Genomic DNA, 20,893 nt, shown 5'->3' with positions numbered 1-20,893 from the left:
GAAGAGGAAGAAACTTGGGAGGGAACAGGGGAGGAAGGTACATTACGAGGAGGAGGGTGAACCTCTGCACTTGTAACTGAGCCAGTGAGAGGGGAAGAACTAGGGACAGAGACAGGGAGGGTAAAATGAGGAGGTGGAAGATGGGTAGGAGGTGTTACCGGACCTTTTTTTGACTTTTGAGAAGTAGAGGGACGATTGGGAAGAGGTGTCGTACGAGGTCTCGTCGATACTGAGGCTTGTAAGAGAGAACTCGAAGAAGCGAGATTAGACTGAGGCGTTGAAGTAGGGACGTCTGAGCCGAGGACAGCAAAAGGATTAGATACAGGAGTGATTATGGGAGAGGTAACCACAGAGGTGGGTGTAGAAGATGGGATACCAGAAGTGGGGGGACGTTTTGAAACACGGGAATAAGAAACACGTGGGAGTCTCCCTTGGAGGCGGAGATGAGAAACTGCTATGGCATAAGGGAGACCTTCTGTCTCTTTGAGGTAACGGATTTCCCGCTCGTTTAAATAGACCTGACAACGGCGAGAGTACGAAGGGTGAGCCTCATGACAGTTAAGGCAAGAGGGAGATCGATTGCAAGACGTATTAGAATGGTCATCGGCACCACAGACTGGGCATTCGGCGATAGATCTGCAATATTTCGCTGGATGGCCAAATCGCCAGCAATTTCTACACTGTTGTGGTGTAGGGATCACCTTTCGAACTTGTAACCGATGTCCTGCTATATAAACGGAGGATGGGAGTTCTCGGCTGTCAAAAGTTAAACGAGCCACATTGCTAGGGTATCGTCTCCGCCCACGGGCAGGAAGAACGTAAGTGTCTACCTTGAGGATTGGGAGATCTTGGAGTTCCAGCTGTTCTAGAATGTCGGTGCCACATGTCTGGAAATTTTGTTGAACTATGGTATGGGGCAGAATAACGGTACCACTACAAGAATTGAGGGAATGATGTTTTTCAAGGGTGACAGGAACAGTATCTATATGGGAAAGACGAGAGAGCTCACGAGCCTGGGTAGCATTCTGTACGGTAATGATGCGCGTACCGCTCTTAAGAGCATGAAAAGAAATATCTTTACCAACATGGCGTAGGAGTGCCTTGCCAATACTATGGTCAGAAAGATAGGCAGTAGAGGAAGTTGGTCGTAAAGTGAAGAATTTAGTCCACTGTTCAGTCTGAAACTGAGCGTGGAAAGGGAGTGAAGGACGTGTCGATCGTTTCTGAGAAGAACGAGAAGGTGAAGGTGGAGAAGTATCATCAGCAGGTAATTGTCGTTGACGTTTAGGAGTGGGACCAGAGTTGGTCCGACGTGGAACGGGTCGGCGATTTGAAAATTGCCGCACCGTAGAGGGAGAAGCCGGAAGCATAGTCAGAGGAGAGCGAAGGTCTGATAAATCGAAGGAGTCAGTCGAGGCCTCAGTACCTGAAGCGGGTGAGGAAACAGCACCGGCAATAGGTACAGAGGCATGAGGAATGTCTGAAGAGTGGTCCAAAGACGAGGCGGGGTCAGAACGGGGTGCGGTATCAAGAAGGGGCCCGGGGGTACCAGGTTCATGGACTAGGGCTGCCATGGTTAGGTTACTTCTTTCTTTTTGTTTTTTAGAAAAAAAAAGAAAGAAGAAAAGAAAATAAAAATAAAAAAAAGAAAAAAAAAGGGGGGACCGGGGAGGGATAGTTCCTAGGAGGAATGAAAGGGCCAGAAATCTCCCTCCGCGCCCAAGAGGACTCGACACCGCTAGTAGCGCAGATGCAGCATGGAACCCGTGCCATACCCTACCCTTCATGCCAGTAAACCAGCAATCTGGGATAGCAACCTCACATCTGCCGAGCTACCTCGGTGGACAAAAGAGAGGGCGGCCGGATATCCGCCACAAAGCATACCTCCTTCAGCCACCACCCCCGGAATCCGAAAGGTGGCTTCCAGAGATACACCCGTCGCCCAAAAGACACCCAAAGCTACTCCGGGATACCGGAGAGGGATCGGGACATCCCTAGGCAATCCAGATTCCACGGCAAACTACGCCACCGCCAAGAAACCTCAACGGAATGGGATGGACCCCGGTGTCCTTTCCCCTACCTAGGAACTAGCGCGCCTGTGGGAGAAATCACGAAGGCTAAAAAGAGGAAGGGCAAAAGGGAGGGGTGAGGAGGAGGAGGAGGAATGGAAAAAGGGGAGGATGGGGAGGATGGGATAGGGGAGGGGAGAATGGGGGGTAATTAGGTTCGGTCTGAGGAAGAAGACCGACAGGGCTAATTCCTCAGACCAAGAGCCTCTTCACCACGCCAAGGAGCCCCCCTTGAAGAGGTGAGGAGGTGGAAGATGGGTAGGAGGTGTTAACGGACCTTTTTTTGACTTTTGAGAAGTAGAGGGACGATTGGGAGGAGGTGTCATATGAGATCTCGTCGCTACTGAGGCTTGTGAGAGAGAACACGAAGAAGCGAGATCAGACTGAGACGTTGAAGTAGGGACATCTGAGCCGAGGACAGCAAAAGAATTAGCTACAGGAGTGACTATGGGAGAGGTAACCACAGAGGTGGGTGCAGAAGATGGGATACCAGAAGTGGGGGGACGTTTTGAAACACGGGAATAAGAAACACGAGGTAGTCTCCCTTGGAGGCGGAGATGAGAAACTGCCATGGCATAAGGGAGACCTTCTGCCTCTTTGAGGTAACGGATTTCCCGCTCGTTTAAAGTAGACTTGACAACGGCGAGAATACGAAGGGTGAGCCTCATGACAATTAAGGCAAGAGGGAGGTCGATTGCAAGACGTATTAGAATGGTCATCGGCACCACAGACTGGGCATTCGGCGATAGATCTGCAATATTTCACTGGATGGCCAAATCGCCAGCAATTTCTACACTGTTGCGGTGTAGGGATCACCTTTCGAACTTGTAATCGATGTCCTGCTACATAAACTGAGGATGGGAGTTCACGGCTGTCAAAAGTTAAACGAGCCACATTGCTAGGGTATCGTCTCCGCCCGCAGGCAGGAAGAACGTAAGTGTCTACCTTGAGGATTGGGAGATCTTGGAGTTCCAGCTGTTCAAAAATGTCAGTGCCACATGTCTGGAAATTTTGTTGAACTATGGTATGGGGCAGAATGACGGCACCACTACAAGAATTGAGGGAATGATGCTTTTCAATAGTTACAGGAACAGTATCGATAAGGGAAAGACGAGAAAGCTCATGAGCCTGGGTAGCATTCTGTACGGTGACGATGCGCATACCACTCTTAAGAGCATGAAAAGAAATATCTTTACCAACATGGCGTAGGAGTGCCTTGCCAATACTGTGGTCAGAAAGATAGGCAGTAGAGGAAGTCGGTCATAAAGTGAAGAATTTAGTCCATTGTGCAGTCTGAAACTGAGCGTGGAAAGGTAGTGAAGGTCGTGTCGATCTTTTCTGAGAAGAACGAGAAGGTGGAGAAGTATCATCAGCAGGTAATTGTCATTGGCGTTTAGGCGTGGGACCAGAGTTGGTCCGACGTGGAACGGGCCGGCGATTCGAAAATTGCCGCACCGTAGAGGGAGAGGCCGGAAGCATAGTCAGAGGAGAGCGAAGGTCAGATAAATCGAAGGAGTCAGTCAAGGCCTCAGTACCTGAAGCGGGTGAGGAAACAGCACCGGCAAGAGGTACAGAGGCATGAGGAGTGTCCGAAGAGTGGTCCAAAGACGAGGCGGGGTCAGAACGGGGTGCGGTATCAAGAAGGGGCCCGGGGGTAGCAGGTTCATGGACTAGGGCTGCCATGGTTAGGTTACTTCTTTCTTTTTGTTTCTAAGAAAAAAAAAGAAAGAAGAAAAGAAAATAAAAATAAGAAAAAGAATAAAAAAAGGGGGGACCGGGGAGGGATAGTTCCTAGGAGGAATGAAAGGGCCAGAAATCTCCCTCCGCGCCCAAGAGGACCTCAGCACCGCAAGTAGCGCAGATGCAGCATGGAACCCATGCCATACCCTACCCATCATGCCAGTAAACCGGCAATCCGGGATAGCAACCTCACATCTGCCGAGCTACCTCGGTGGACAAAAGAGAGGGCGGCCGGAAATCCACCACAAAGCATACCTCCTTCGGCCACCACCCCCGGAATCCGAAAGGTGGCTTCCAGAGATACACCCGTCGCCCGAGAGACACCCAAAGCCACCCTCCGGGATACCGGAGAGGGATCAGGACATCCCCAGGCAATCCAGATTCCACAGCAAACTACGCCACCGCCAAGAACCTCAATGGAATGGGATGGACCCCGGTACCCATTACCCTACCTAGGAACTAGCGTGCCTGTGGGTAAAAAAAAAAAAAGGCCAAAAAGGAAGGGCAAAAGGGAGGGGTGGGGAGGAGGAGGAGGAAAGGAAAAAGGGGAGGATGGGATAGGGAACGGGGGATTGGGGGGTAATTAGGTTCGGTCTGAGGAAGTAGACCGACAGGTCTACTTCCTCAGGGTCAGAACAGGGTGCAATATCAGGAAAGCGCCGAGGGAGCAGGTTCATGGACTGGGAATTCCATGGTTAGGTCACTCCTTTCTTGTTGTTTTGTAGAAAAAAAAAAAAGAAAAAAGGAAAGAAAAAAAAAGAATAAAACAAGGGGGGAAATGTGGAGGAATAGCTCCTAGGAGGAATGAAAGGGCCTTAAATCTCCCTTTGCACCCAAGATGATCTCAGCACCGCAAGTAGTGCAGATGCGGCATGGAAAGCACGCCATACCCTACCCTTCATGCTGGTAAACCAGGAATCCATGATACCAACCTCACATCCACTTATCAACTTTAGGGGACAAAAGAGAGAGCATTTGGAAACCCATTACTATTACATTCAAGAACAAGTGATAAACCAGTATGGGTCATACAGCACCTGGAAAATGTGAAGGATGAATGGTAATTATATCTGATCCAAAGATGGCAAGAAGTGACTTTAATTTCTTGGATTAAGAGCCCTTTACCGGCATCAAGGCAGGAATTCTCTAATGAGTGAACTTCAAGTGTTGTAGAAGTTGAATTTTTTTAGAAAACTCTTTTAGACATTCAGAACACTTGTACAGTTTTTCTTGTGAATGAACTTTCATGTGTTGTATTAGGGTTGATCTCCGTGAAAAGTGTTTTAGACATTCAGAACACTGATATGGTTTTTCTTGTGAATGAACTCTCATGTGTTCTATTAGATGTGATTTACATGAAAAATCTTTAAGACATTCACAACACTGATAGGGCTTTTCTTTTGAATGAACTCTCATGTGTTGTATTAGGTATGATCTCTGTGAAAAGTCCTTTAGACATTCAGAACACTTGTATGGTTTTTCCTGTGAATGAAAACTCATGTGTTGAATTAGGGACGAACTCCGTGAAAAGTGTTTTAGACACTGAGAACACTGATGTGGTTTTTCTTGTGAATGAACACTCATGTGTTGTATCAGGTATGATCTCCGTGAAAAGTGTTTTAGACATTGAGAACAGTGATATGGTTTTTCTTGTGAATGAACTCTCATGTGTTCTATTAGATTTGATTTACGTGAAAAATCTTTTAGACATTCAGAACACTGATATGGTTTTTCTTTTGAATGAACTCTCATGTGTTCTATTAGGTGTGATTTACGTGAAAAATCTTTTAGACATTCAGAACACTGATATGGTTTTTCTTGTGAATGAACTCTCATATGGCGAATTAGGGTTGATCTCCGTGAAAAGTGTTTTAGACATTCAGAACACTGATATGGTTTTTCTTCTGAATGAATTCTCATGTGTTCTATTAAATTTGATTTACGTGAAAAATCTTTTAGACATTCAGAACACTGATATGGTTTTTCTTGTGAATGAACTCTCATGTGTTCTATTAGATGTGATTTACATGAAAAGTCTCTTAAACATTCAGAACACTGATATGTTAGTTTCCTTGAAGGAACTCGAATGTACTGCATCTTCCTGTTTTTCTGGAAAATCATTTAGGTATTTAACACTTTCATTGTTGACTTCCAAAATTTAAACTGCTGATAGTGTCACACTCTTTCAAATGGTGAAAAATCCTTTTTGAAGGTAATGACAACACAAATGCAACAAATGATGGGAAATTTTACATCCTCTTTTAGCCTTTACAAATAGTTAAGTTGATCCAACTCCTAGCCAATATATTTTCTCTTCTATCAACTGACCATAGGAAACCAACCATTCAACTATCAAAAGGTAATATGACTAATTTTACCAATTCAAAAAATTCTAACAAAAACAGAATACAAAACAAAGATTTGGTAACTCCCCCAAGCAGTTGGATCTATTAAGGAGAAATTACTAGCAAAACCAGAAGTAACAACTCTGCAGTCAAAGTCTGGAGATAACAATCATCATCAAGTCTCCATGTTGTGTCACAGACTCTCCAAGTCGAAAGAGACTTCCTCTAAAACACAGATATTACAATAGTGACGGTTATGCCGTGATTATACTAGGCAGTCGAGTTTTACTGCCAGGTGAGGATGACGGTTATGCCGTGATTATACTAGGCAGTCGAGTTTTACTGCCAGGTGAGGATGACGGTTATGCCGTGATTATACTAGGCAGTCGAGTTTTACTGCCAGGTGAGGAAAGTTCAATGATGTTGAGAATGAAGTGAAGTTGAAAATGGTAGACAGTATTATGATAGCTGAGAATAGACTAGTGATGATGGTGGATAGACAATAATAATTTAGAAGAACAGGTTAGTGATGATGTTGAAGAACACTGCAGACATTCCAGCCACTAAAAACCACCTTGACTCAGTTCATTAATTACATCTCCAGGCTTCTCCTATATAACATCATATTTCTCTTATTACTAAAATATAACTATCCCATTAATTTAAGCAGATTTAGTAAAACCTACAAAAAACGTTGGGGGGCTAGGGAGGGTCCTACCCTTCCTTAAGAAAATTGATAAAAAGCAAATAATTTTGCCACTTTGAGCTCTAACTACTTCAAGTCTGAAACCAACCAAAATCATCACCTTTTCAGCAGTAAGCCTTCCAATCTGTCAACTGACACCAGGAAACAGCCAAAAAAAAACCAACCCTATAAATTCAACACAATGTTGCTATTTTAACTCCATGGGGAAGTGGACACGAATTCTTCATTCGTAAGCCATGTGTTGTAAAAGGCAACTAAAGTGCCAAGAGCAGGGGGTTAGTAACTCCTCCTGTATAAATTACTAAATTTAAAAAAGAGAAACTTTTGTTTTTCTTTTTGGGCCACCCTACCTCAGTGGGACATGGCAGGTTTGTTGAAAGAAGAAGAGTCGCTATTTTAAACCAAACATGAGGTCAGAGAGAGATTTGCTTTTCTGCAGCAGGCACTGCATGAGCCAAGATTTTTTTTACTGTGCACACTCACTATCCAGACTCTTTCTTTCATGTTTAGGCTAAAATTTACCACAAACAGTAAATTTGAGGGTGCTGTCATTAATGTGTAGATTTATATGACACTGACATCAGTGATATAGATCTATTGACACTAGCATCAATGATAGACCTATGTGACACTGGCATCAATAACACAGATCTATGTAACACTGGCATCAATGATACAGATCTATGTGACACTGGCATCAATGATATAGATCTACATGGAGACAGTAAAAGGGTTAATACTGATATTGCATTCCTGCTTAATGACCTCACATATTACATGTATTTTGAAATTTAAATATTAAAAGAATATTTGTGACAAAGGTCACTGAGACACACTGACAACACAAGTCTCTCATTATTGTAGAAAATGTGTTCATAAATAAATTTAAAAGTAAAAATAAATTAAAAATAAATTAAAAAATATATAATTCACTGAGTCTTTAAATAAAATAAATTCCTGACTTACATTTAGCATGAGAGCCTCGAAGGTGCTTGTGTGTGTGCACACTTGATGCAAGTTCAAATTACATCAAGAACAATGTACTGCTACATGCCCATTAATAATTCAATGAAATGATTTATAAATTAGAATTAAGATTTTTGATCTTTCTTGTCTAAACAATGTAAACAATTATCAAAATATTGTTTCAATACAGTTTCTATTATGATTAACAAGAGCACACAACATCAACATAAGTGTACACATTAACAATAGCACACAACATCAACATAAGTGTACACATTAACAATAGCACACAACATCAACATAAGTGTACACATTAACAATAGCACACAACATCAACATAAGTGTACACATTAACAAGAGCACACAACATCAACATAAGTGTACACATTAACAATAGCACACAACATCAACATGAGTGTACACATTTAAAAATTAAATATTATGGAGGCAGACAAACATATATTATGATAATGACAGTAAAAGGCAATACTGAAATACATTCAGAATATATGAATAAAAAATATTCTTCAAGTCATTAATAAGTAATGAATTAATCTCTCAGACTGTGTGAAAATTATATATCTGAAGTAAATAATACAGATGATGTAATATAATATCCTGGACACAGTCAATATTGGTAATAAAGTGATACATATAATATAATATCCTGGACACGGTCAATACTGGTAATAAAATAATACAGATAATGTAATATCCTGGACACAGTTAAGAAAAAAATTTGCCATGTATTAAAATCAGCAACATTGGCTACATAACACAGACAATTGAATATGTTATTACTTCAACATAGTGGTTTAAAAGATAAGATTTTTTAAGTTATATAATTAAATATTAGTAGAGGATAAATCCTAACTTTAAGACTGAATACTCTGGTCTTATAATCAATCAGCTAAATAAAAATTTATATAATAAGCTAATTAACTTTACAAAGGTAATAAACTTTAGTGTAATGGATAACGATAATACACGTACAGTATTATATCACTATAAGAATAATACTATTTTGATAAGTGAACTTATATCCGGCAGATGTTGAGTGTGGATGTAAGAGTCAGAATAATGATGTGATCTGCATGATACAAGTGAAGATATTCACAATATATTCATCATCATATGATCAACATTGCTTACACTATTTCTGCCACTTATATCACTTGTAAGCAATGTAAACATAATTCTTCTGTTGAGATGCTGACCTGTAACAGGAGACAATATATTAGTCAGGAACTGAAGTGTTAAATTAAATCAAATCAAATCAAGTTTATTCTCTATAAAGATTACAATGTGGGGTTTACATATTATAGGAAATTGTGTGGTTTACATATTACATACAACTAATTACACCTAGCATGACTAGGCATTTCAGGCAGCCTAAGATTAATTCAAAACTCTATATTGGTACAGATTATGGAACATGTTGGTATTAAGGCTAAGTAACTGCATTACAGTTCGTAAATTTAGCAATGTGAATGGCTTTGTTTTGGTACAATATATAGTTTCTATTGAAGCTCCTATACCGGAGTATCACAGGCAAACTTACGTCTAGTTAAGATTCGTTAGGTAATAGTTGTATTACGTTATTTCTCTGTTTATAGTCAATTGGGTGGGAGTAGGTGCGAAATGTGGGGAATTACAGTCATCAAGGGGAGGTATAGGTTGTTTTTTGTGTGTGTATGATACAAGAGAATAGGCAGTTTTCATGTAGTTAGCTGACAGTGGGGTGTGTCAGGGAGATGAGATGTTTTCTAATGGTAGTTTTGAAAGTGATGAATGTGTCTGCAGTTTTAGAGTTTTCAGGTAGGGTGTTCCAGATTTTAGGCCCTTTTATGTACATTGAATTTTTGTATAGGTTTAGCCAGACATGGGGAATGTCATAGAGATGTTTGTGTCTGGTGTTATGCATGTGAGTCCTGTCACAACTATCAAGAAAGTGCTTTAGGTCAGGGTTAATGTTGGAATTTAAGGTTCTGTAAATGTAGGTTGCACAGTAGTAAGTTTGGATGTTCTGAACAGGGAGTAAGTTTAGATCTATGAAGAGTAAGGGGGGGGGGTGTTGCCTGGGATTGGATTGCATGATTATTCATACTGCAGCTTTTTGTTGGGTTATTATTGGCTTTAGGTGTGTTGCTGCAGTTGATCCCCAAGCACAAATAGTGTAGGTGAGGTAGGGATAAATGAGTGAATGGTATAGTGTGAGAAGGGCAGATTGTGGCACGAAGTAATGTATCTTGGAGAGGATCCCAACCGTTTTGGATACTTTTTTTGTTATACTTTTAATGTTTTTATATGCTGATATACAACCAAATGTCTAGTTATTTTATATAGTATGTTTTTTCTAAACCTTTTCACTATTGAGACATCAAAATTAAAAGTGCTCATAATGTCAGCATTATTTTAAAAAAAAAATCTTCTGAAATGGTAGAGAACCTTTTTCTGAAAGTAATGACACCAAAAAATACGAAATATGTTGGAACACTTACGTTATTATGCTGGTACAAAGATAGCTGTCTCGGAGCAATTTACACATCAGCAATTTTACATTATTTCAGTCTTGTTATGAGCTAATTCAACCAAATTATTTGATATTTCACTAGAATTCCTCTTGTTCTATCAATTGAGCACAAGAAAACACACATTCAACAAACAGAACTACAGTGGTACCTTGAGTTTCATACTAAAATCGAAATGTACCAAAGTTGAAGCAATATTTCCCACAAGTAATAATATAAATCCAATTAATCCATTCCTGCTCTCAGGAGGCATGACAAAATAGTACTTCAATATGATGCCATCCCATTTATTTATCAATCACAATTTATCTAATATGACATAATAAACAATATAAATAACCATAATGTAGAAATGAACTGGTGTATGTACACCATTTACATACCTTGCAGAATATAGGCAGAGCAGCTTATGCTGTCAGGAGTTTATTTAGTTTCATCCTTTACCTATCACTTAATTGCTACACTCTTAATGCTACACTTTGTCAAAAATATATAATAAACATGCTACATAACATATAAACATATAAATTAACATAAATATGAGATGTTTTTCCAGTCAGCTTGACGGAGTGAACGAAAACCATTCGTGTCTTGACTGCTAACAATAACAACAACTGGAAATCCCCTTCCACAAAGACTTCAGGTACAAAGTCCTTTTCTGGGGTTACTTCCCTTCTTTGTTTTTTAATGCCACTAGAACCAGCTTTAGAGTCACTGCACACCTGTGGCATTAAATATCTGTCCAGAGAGCTCTGTTTCTGGTGTCTCTTTAAAATTTCCCTAAAATAGGACACAACATTGTCATTGTAGATGTTGCCAGCACAGCCTGCAACAGCTGTGTCAGGGTGATGTTCATCCATAAATGTTTCACCAAAGAAAGCAGGAACACTGCAGCAGGCCTGTTGGCCCATACTAGGCAGGTTCTTCACAAACCATCCCACTAACAGAATCGTATTTGCCCAACCCAATTTTCAATGCTTCCCAAGCAATAATCTTTGATAATTCTATTCAATCATGCGCAAGTCCCACTCAAACCAAATTATATGTGTGGGGAAGTACCCTGGCTGGTATGTGAGGAAGTACCCTGGCTGGTGTGTGGGGGAAGTACCCTGGCTGGTATATGGGGAAATACCCTGGCTGGTGTGTCTACCTGGAGTCTACCTGGAGGGAATTCCGGGGATCAACGTCCCCGCGACCCGGTCCATGACCAGGCCTCCAGGTGGATCAGGGCCTGATCAACGAGGCTGTTACTGCTGGCCACACGTAATCCAATGTACGAACCACAGCCCGGCTGATCCAGCACCGTCTTTAGGTATCTGTCCAGCTCCCTCTTGAAGACAACCAGGGGTCTTCCCGTAATGCCCCTTATTGCTGGTGGGAGGCTGTTGAACAGTCTTGGGCCCTGGACACTTATTGTGTTTTCCCTTAGTGTACCAGTGACGCCCCTACTTTTCACTGGGGGTATGTTGCATTGCCTGCCAAGTCTTTTGCTTTCGTATGGAGTGATTGCTGTGTGCATATTAGGGACCAGTCCCTCCAGAATCTTCCAGGTGTAGATTATGATATATCTCTCTCGCCTGCGCTCTAGTGAGTACAAGTCAAGTGCTTCCAGGCGCTCCCAGTAGTTAAGGTGTTTGATGGAACTTATACGTGCAGTAAAGGTGTGGGGAAGTACCCTGACTGGTGTGTGGGGAAGTACCCTGACTGGTGTGTGGGGAAGTACCCTGACTGGTGTGTGGGGAAGTACCCTGGCTGGTGTGTGGGGAAGTACCCTGACTGGTGTGTGGGGAAGTACCCTGACTGGTGTGTGGGGAAGTACCCTGACTGGTGTACCACCATCACTACCACCCTCTACCACCACCACTTTCATATCTTTTTAAAAACTTTTTCTTAAATTCTATAGTGATTCTCACCCTCTTTACCAAAGGGCTGGCACTAGAAGCTTTCTTTGGGCCCATGGTGACTTATTTAGCAGTTACAAGCTCTAAAAACAATGGCATAGTACAAAATGTGTCGCATGTACGCATGGAATCCTCCTCACTGGCTGGTAAACAATGGCACACTAGCTGTACAGGGAGTGTCTGGGCTGCTCACTGCATGCGGATATGATCAGGATGAATGACTTTAACCGAGTTCAGTGTCATTAAACGAGCCAATATTTTGGCGCAAAAACGTTACTTAAACTGATTATTACTTAATCCGATGATGTCTTAATCCGGGGGTCCCCTGTACTTTTCGTCATGAAAGCAATCAAAATCATATCTATTTCTGTAATACATCTTCCATTCTATCAAATGAGACCAAAAACTGAGAATACAACCATAAAAACCACACAAAATATACCACTATTGGGCCACTAATGGCTGAGAAGTCAACTCCATTATTTATGGTCTGATGTCTTTCATTTTTGGTGTACGTTAAGAAGCATCTTTCCATCATACATTGCCACAGTTTCAATAAGATAGCACAACAAACAACTGAGAGAGAAAAAAATATAATAATAATAATAATAATAATAATAATAATAATAATAATAATAATAATAGTACATACAGTAAACCCCCGGATTACGTCATCGGAATTCGTAATATTCAGAATAAGTAACGTTTTTTTTGGCAAAATATTAGCTTGGTGATCGTCACTGAACTCATTTCTAGTCATTCATCCCGAATATGTCCACGCAACCTGAGAGGTCCGATGCACCATTTACAGCCAGTGTGCCATTGTTTATCAGCCAGCGAGGATGATCCCACACGTTCATACGATATATTTTGTATTATTCCATTTTTTTAGTGCTTGCAACTGCTAAACTAGCCACCATGGGCCCAAAGAAAGTTTCTAGTGCCAGCCCTCTGGTAAAGAGGGTAAGAAACACTATAGAATTCAAGAAAAACATTATTGCAAAATACGAAAGTGGAGTACATGTCGCAGTGCTGGCCAGGTTGTATAACAAACCCCATACAACCATCGCTTCTATCGTGGCCAAGAGAAAGGAAATCAAGAAAGCTGTTGTTGTGAAAGGTGCAAATATGCTTACAAAACAGAGATCGCAAATACTGGAAGATGTGGAGACTTTGTTGTTAGTGTGGATCAACGAGAAACAATTATCAGGAGATAGTGTTATGCAGTTAGTAATTTGTGAAAAGGCAAGGGAGCTGCATGATGATCTCGTAAAGAAAATGCTTGGAACTAGTGCTGATACTTGTGAATTTAAGGCCAGCAAAGGCTGGTTTGAGAGATTTAAGAATCGTAGTGGCATACACAGTGTAATAAGGCATGGTGAGGCTGCCAATTCTGACAAAAAAAGCAGCTGAAAAATATGTTCAGTAATTCAAGGGGTACATAGTGGCTGAAAAATTCAAACCCCAACAAGTGTTCAATTGTGATAAAACAGGCCTCTTTTGGAAGAAAATGCCAAAGAGGACCTAAATTACTCAGGAGGAAAAGGCACTCCCAGGACACAAGCCTATGAAAGACAGGCTAACTCTAATGTTTTGTAGTAATGCTAGTGGGGATTTCAAAGTGAAGGTGTGTCACTCTGAAAATCCCAGTGTGTTCAAGAAAAACAGTGTCATCAAGAGTAAATTGTGTGTGATGTGGAAGGTAAACAGAAAGGCATGGGTCAAGAGGGACATTTTCCTTGACTAGTTTAATGATGTGTTTTGCCCCAGTGTGAAGAAATACCTCCTGGAAAATAAACTGGAACTCAAGTGCCTCCTGGTAATGGACAATGCTCCTGCTCATCCTCCAGACTTGGAAGAGCAAATTGTGGAGGAGTTTCGTTTCATCAAAGTGAAGTTCTGCCCCCTAATACCACTCCTCTCCTCCAGCCCATGGACCAGCAGGTCATTTCAAATTTCAAAAAAGCTGTACATCAAAGCAATGTTTCAAAAGTGCTTTCAAGTGACCTCAGACACTGAACTGACCCTAAGAGAATTCTGGAAAGATCACTTCAGTATCTTCCACTGCATAAACCTTACAGATAAGGCTTGGGAGGGAGTGACCTCCAGGACTTTGAACTCTGCTTGGAGAAAATTGTCGCCAAAATATGTACAAGAGAGGGATTTTGAAGGGTTTGGGGCTGACCCTGAGGAGCCTATGCCAGTTGTGGAAAGTATTGTGGCATTGGGGAATTCCATGGGGTTGGTTGCAAGTTTTGAGGATGTGGAAGAGTTGGTGGAGGACCATGATGAAGAGCTAACCACTACAGAGCTGCAGGAGCTTCATCTGCAACAGCAACAGACCACAGCTCAGAAAATTGCTTCGGAGGAGGAAGGGAGATCGAGGAAGGTGCCTTCTTCAAAGATTAACCCTTTCAGGGTTGGCAGGCCCTCTCCTAAACTTGTTCTCAGGGTCAGAATTTAAAAAAAAAAAAAAAAAAAAAAAAAAAACTTATGAAATGAAAGCGGATCTTTTCCTGATCATAACGACACCAAAAGTATGAAATTTGATGGAAAACTTACAGAATTATGCTCTCGCAAAGTTAGCGGTCTTGACGATGTTTACGCATTGGCGATTTCGCCCACTTTGAGCCCTATTTTCGGCCAATTCCAATGTACCAGTCGACAAAAATCATAACTATTTCGCTAGAACTCCATTTTTTCTATCGAATGAGTACAAGAAACCACCCATTTACCGATTTCAACTATCCAATAAAGTGGTCCAAAACTGGCAATTTTGCCAATTTCACACAAATTTCGGAAGATGCCAATTTCCAAATAGGGTTCAAAATAAACAAGACAGACATTCCTGGCACTAAAATAACATTTCCTTTGTTCATTAGTCACGTCCCCAGGCCTCTGTTACATTTCTTTTGTTTTCCACTTTGAATTTTTATTCTCACAAAAAAATAGAAGATCTACTGTTAAGCAGACTACTGCATTAGTGTAGAAATGGTATAAGTAATATCAGCACACTTGTGAAAGAATATTAGACTCACCAGTTGACGTGTATTGGACGCATGGGTTGATTTATTTACTTTTGAACTTTGGCAAAAATCGAACATTTCTGCTGCTTTGAGCTCAATTTCAAGGTACTTTTCATTGTGAAACCAATAAAAATCATCTCAATTTCCATAATATGTCTTCCATTCTATAAAATGAGACCAGGAAAACTAGAATGCAACCATAAATAGCATACAAAAATACAGTGCAAAGTCGCTGTTTTAAACCAAAAACATGGTTGGAGTTTTTCTTTTCTCATTATGCACTGTGTGCTGCAGGATTTTTCTTATACTGCGCACACTGATCACATAGACCGATTCTTTCATATGTAGGCCTACCAGCTTTTTCTCACTAGATTTGAAGGCGCTAGAATTTATGAGTACTAGTACAGCACCAACCCTGGCATGCAAGCCGTACTAGTACAGCACCAACCCTGAAAGGGTTAAGGAGATTTGTATAATGTGGACAAAGGTGCAAACATTTATGAACATCACCCTGACAAAGCTTTTGCAGGCCGTGTTGGCAACATGTACAATGACAAGGTTGTGTCCCATTTTAGAGAATTTTTAAAGAAACGCCAGATACAGACCTCTCTGGAACACTTGTTTGAGCGACAGGAGTCCAGTGACTCTCAAGCTGGTCCTACCTGCATTAAAAAACAAAGAAGGGAAGTAACCTCTGAAAAGGACTTGGTACCTGAAGTCTTTATGGAAAGGGATTACCCTTCCAAACAATAGTACACCCTCCATCCTCTCCCCTCCTCCCATCTCATCACTCATCAATAAGTCTTCAATAAAGGTAAGTGTCATTTTAGTATTGTTTTATTCTGCATGTCTCATTGTTTTCTGTTAAGGGAAATGCATATTTCATGTAAAAAAATTATTATTTTTTTAATACTTTTGGGTGTCGGGAACAGATTAATTGGATTTCCATTATTTCTCATAGGGAAAATTAATTCAGAATTCGTCAGATTCGGGTTTAGTCACTCTCTCTGGAACGGATTAATTACAAAACCCGGGGGTCCACTGTAATAATAATATCTTTATTTACTGCATGTACATGTACGTGGTATACAGGCCTAGCTGACATCAGTGACATACTACTATATAGAAAGCCCCTTGTTATGCTAAGCATTTCATACAAATTAGGTCAGTGTCCCAAGATTAGACCCACACCAGTCCACTAACACCCAGGTACCCATTTACTGATGGGTGAACATAGACAACAGGTGTAGAGAAACACGCCCAATGTTTCTACCCTAGCTGGGAATCGAATATTTACCAAAAAATCATATATGGCTAACCCAAGCCAGGTACTAGAAATAAGCCACTTTGTCTGACTTTTTTGGGTTATCCTAGGTTCTCTACACATATGCTGCTACGTGTGATAATCTATTTAGAGAAAATAGTTTTTTTTTCAGTTTTATGGTGCAGTACGAGTGTATATCACAATTAGCCATGTGCTACACTCTGTTTTCTCTAATATAAGCCCCCAAGACACAGATAGGAGAATGGTACATGTATTTGTATCCCACATCTTCTTCATACCTCTGTCAAACTGCTGTGTATCATGCCAAATATTATTCATTCTGGAGTATTTAACATGTTTTTATGTTATTTATATTGTTTATTATGTCATATTAGATCAACTGTGATAGACAAATAAGCCGTAGTGGTGATATTAGCATAATAACAAAGCATATTCCCCTGCATCATGAGTCTGAGCTCATGGCAACTGACAGTGGCTTCAAAACTACCTTATCTTTAATGGACAATGTACTGTGTAGCTGCTTTACACAACGAGAAGTATTTCTTTTATTCATTGGAACCATGGCAAGGGCTAAAAGTAAGCAGGTTATAACAATAAATGGAGAAAAAGAAATTGGAATGACTTATGCAGCAAGTAGCACCACCAAACAGTACCAGCAGGTTTGTGTGGCGACCCTGGAAATTTGAAATTATGCTAGCTGAAATTCGTGCCGAATAACTGATGGAACTGGATGTCTGACTGCCGAATTTGTGATGACAGACCTGTACAAATACATTTTAAGGTAAGTAATGAGTGTACTGTATATGTATTTTATCACTCTAGGGCACTTTAAATGCCTAGTACATAATGTAATGTTCACTCGGGGAGAAACAAAGCCAGACTGACTAATGATGGTTGCACAGGGAGGCGTGCGGGCAGGTGGACAGGTCTGGTATGCGGGACAAAACACGGGGCACAGTGCAAAACTCGGGACAAAATTTAGCCGAAAAAAACGGTTCTAAACTCGAAGCATACGATATTCAGGGCGTACTAAACTAGGGGTTCTACTGTACTCTTTAAAATGTAAAGAAATTGGTAATTTGGCCAATTCACAAAAATAAATTAAAAAATTCCACTTTAACCTTTTTGGGGTCAGTGTCTTTGTACTAGGATTTTGAAGCCAGGGTTGGTCCTGTAGTTATATGCCATGAATTCAGCTCACTCAGATCAGCTCTGCATGGCAAATTTGGGCCTAGATATGACAGAGTGGTTCTATGCAGTAAGTGTGCCCCATATAAAAAAAATCCTACAGCAAGGAGTGCATAATAGAAAGAAAAACTGCAACAGTGTTTTTGGTTTAAAACAGCGACTTTGCAGTGTATTTGTGTGATTTTTTATTATTGTATTTTCAGTTTCTTGGTCTCATTTGATAGATTGAAAGATATGTAACTGAAATAGATTATTTTTGATTGGTTTCAAGACTGAAACTAGCTTGAATTCAGTTCAAAGTAGAGGAAAGGTTCGAATTTTGCCGAAATTTCCGAGCACACAAATGTCCAATTCGCGTCCAGTTGGCTAGCCTAATAAGCATCTAAGAATGTGTTAACATTACTTATACAATTATTATAATACAGTAGTCTGCATAACAGTAAATCTTCAGTTTTTTGTGTGAATAAAAATTCAAAATGGAAAGCAAGCATATTATAAGGCTGGCTTGGAGATATAACTAATGAACAGAGGAAATGTTTTTTAAATTAGCAATATTTGAATTTAATAAAAAACTCAAAACCAAAATCAAAATTTTATTTCTTTGCTAAGCTTACAATGTGTGTTTACATTTCATAATTTGATTGACAGCCACTATCATGCCGAGGCATTTTGGGCAGACTTAACCTAATACAGGAAGGCCCCGCTTTACGGCGTTTCACTTTACGGCGTTCCGCTAATACGGACATTTCAAATTATGACCAAAACTCACTATACGGCTCCCCCCACCTGACTTTCTAATACGGTCACCGTGCCCCACCCTGTTTGTTTACATTCTCCATGAGCTCAGTAAGCACTAAGTCTCTCCATTTTGTCTGGAAACTCCAAAATTTCAAATGTTTTTAAAAGTTATTTCATATTTTATATATACTCTGATAATTATACTTATGTATACCTGTACCTAAATAAACTTACATACATCGAGTCATTTAAATGTCGTATATTACGTTAATATACACATTTTCATTAATCCATCCATGATATTTTTTTCAAAATTATATAATAAACAAGATGCATAACATATAAATACGATAAATACACCCCACAGTAGAATAAATAAACAAATGTGAGATGTGAGCAGACGACTTGCACAAGTGGTGATAATAACAATACTGAGTCTCATTAAATGTCGTATATTACGGTAATATACACATTTTCATTAATCCATCCATGATATTTTTTTCAAAATTATATAATAAACACGATGCATAACATATAAATAAGATAAATACACCCCACAGTAGAATAAATAAACAAATGTGAGATGTGAGCAGACGACTTGCACAAGTGGTGATAATAACAATACTGAGTCTCATTAAATGTTGTATATTACGGTAATATACACATTTTCATTAATCCAGCCATGATATTTTTTTCAAAATTATATAATAAACACGATACATAACATAAAAAGATGATAAATACACCCCACAATAGAATAAATAAACATAAATATAAGATGTGGGAGCCTGGTTTGTTTACATAACTCTGCTTCTGTTACCTCATGTACTCATTCTTTCTCTCTCTCATTTATTCGTTTTATCTCATTTACTTACTCCTGACCCTACATTAAGACTACAAATATTTTAAGGTAAGTAATGAGTGAACTGTATATACATTTTATCGCTCTGGGATGCTTAAATATCATAGAATAGTATGTGTGGGTGGGGTGGCCTGGTGAGGCTATTACAATACATACCACACTTGATTTCTTACAATAAATACTACTTGTCTCACCCTAGATTAAGACTATAAATATTTTAAGGTAAGTAATGAGTGCACTATGTGTGTATTGTACCTTTTTATTGTTTTTTGATGCCTGGTTCTATTGCTAACTTAATATATGTTAGTGTAAACTTGTTATCTAGTGTTTGTTTTTTTATTATTTTTTTATTATCACACCGGCCGATTCCCACCAAGGCAGGGTGGCCCGAAAAAGAAAAACTTTCACCATCATTCACTCCATCACTGTCTTGCCAGAAGGGTGCTTTACACTACAGTTTTTAAACTGCAACATTAACACCCCTCCTTCAGAGTGCAGGCACTGTACTTCCCATCTCCAGGACTCAAGTCCGGCCTGCCGGTTTCCCTGAATCCCTTCATAAATGTTACTTTGCTCACACTCCAACAGCACGTCAAGTATTAAAAACCATTTGTCTCCATTCACTCCTATCAAACACGCTCACGCATGCCTGCTGGAAGTCCAAGCCCCTCGCACACAAAACCTCCTTTACCCCCTCCCTCCAACCCTTCCTAGGCCGACCCCTACCCCGCCTTCCTTCCACTACAGACTGATACACTCTTGAAGTCATTCTGTTTCGCTCCATTCTCTCTACATGTCCGAACCACCTCAACAACCCTTCCTCAGCCCTCTGGACAACAGTTTTGGTAATCCCGCACCTCCTCCTAACTTCCAAACTACGAATTCTCTGCATTATATTCACACCACACATTGCCCTCAGACATGACATCTCCACTGCCTCCAGCCTTCTCCTCGCTGCAACATTCATCACCCACGCTTCACACCCATATAAGAGCGTTGGTAAAACTATACTCTCATACATTCCCCTCTTTGCCTCCAAGGACAAAGTTCTTTGTTTCCACAGACTCCTAAGTGCACCACTCACTCTTTTTCCCTCATCAATTCTATGATTCACCTCATCTTTCATAGACCCATCCGCTGACACGTCCACTCCCAAATATCTGAATACGTTCACCTCCTCCATACTCTCTCCCTCCAATCTGATATTCAATCTTTCATCACCTAATCTTTTTGTTATCCTCATAACCTTACTCTTTCCTGTATTCACCTTTAATTTTCTTCTTTTGCACACCCTACCAAATTCATCCACCAATCTCTGCAACTTCTCTTCAGAATCTCCCAAGAGCACAGTGTCATCAGCAAAGAGCAGCTGTGACAACTCCCACTTTGTGTGTGATTCTTTATCTTTTAACTCCACGCCTCTTGCCAAAACCCTCGCATTTACTTCTCTTACAACCCCATCTATAAATATATTAAACAACCACGGTGACATCACACATCCTTGTCTAAGGCCTACTTTTACTGGGAAAAAATTTC

The 20,893-nt window shown here is 40.3% G+C and overlaps 1 protein-coding gene across 1 annotated transcript in view; it reads right to left on the bottom strand.

Annotated features, from left to right (window-relative positions):
• Positions 1-1,653: 1,653 nt before the first annotated feature.
• LOC128695219 (zinc finger protein 132) overlaps positions 1,654-20,893 on the bottom strand; it is a 64,047-nt gene continuing 44,807 nt past the window's right edge. Inside the window, exon 2 of the mRNA XM_053785736.2 lies at positions 1,654-9,043. Within this exon, the coding sequence (XP_053641711.1) occupies positions 4,956-5,930 (975 nt within the window). The 5' untranslated portion in view covers positions 5,931-9,043 and the 3' untranslated portion in view covers positions 1,654-4,955. The remainder of the gene's footprint in view (positions 9,044-20,893) is intronic.

Source organism: Cherax quadricarinatus, chromosome 35 (assembly GCF_038502225.1).
Source record: "Cherax quadricarinatus isolate ZL_2023a chromosome 35, ASM3850222v1, whole genome shotgun sequence".
NCBI lineage: Eukaryota > Metazoa > Arthropoda > Malacostraca > Decapoda > Parastacidae > Cherax > Cherax quadricarinatus.
This window is presented reverse-complemented; position numbering and strand designations above follow the sequence as displayed.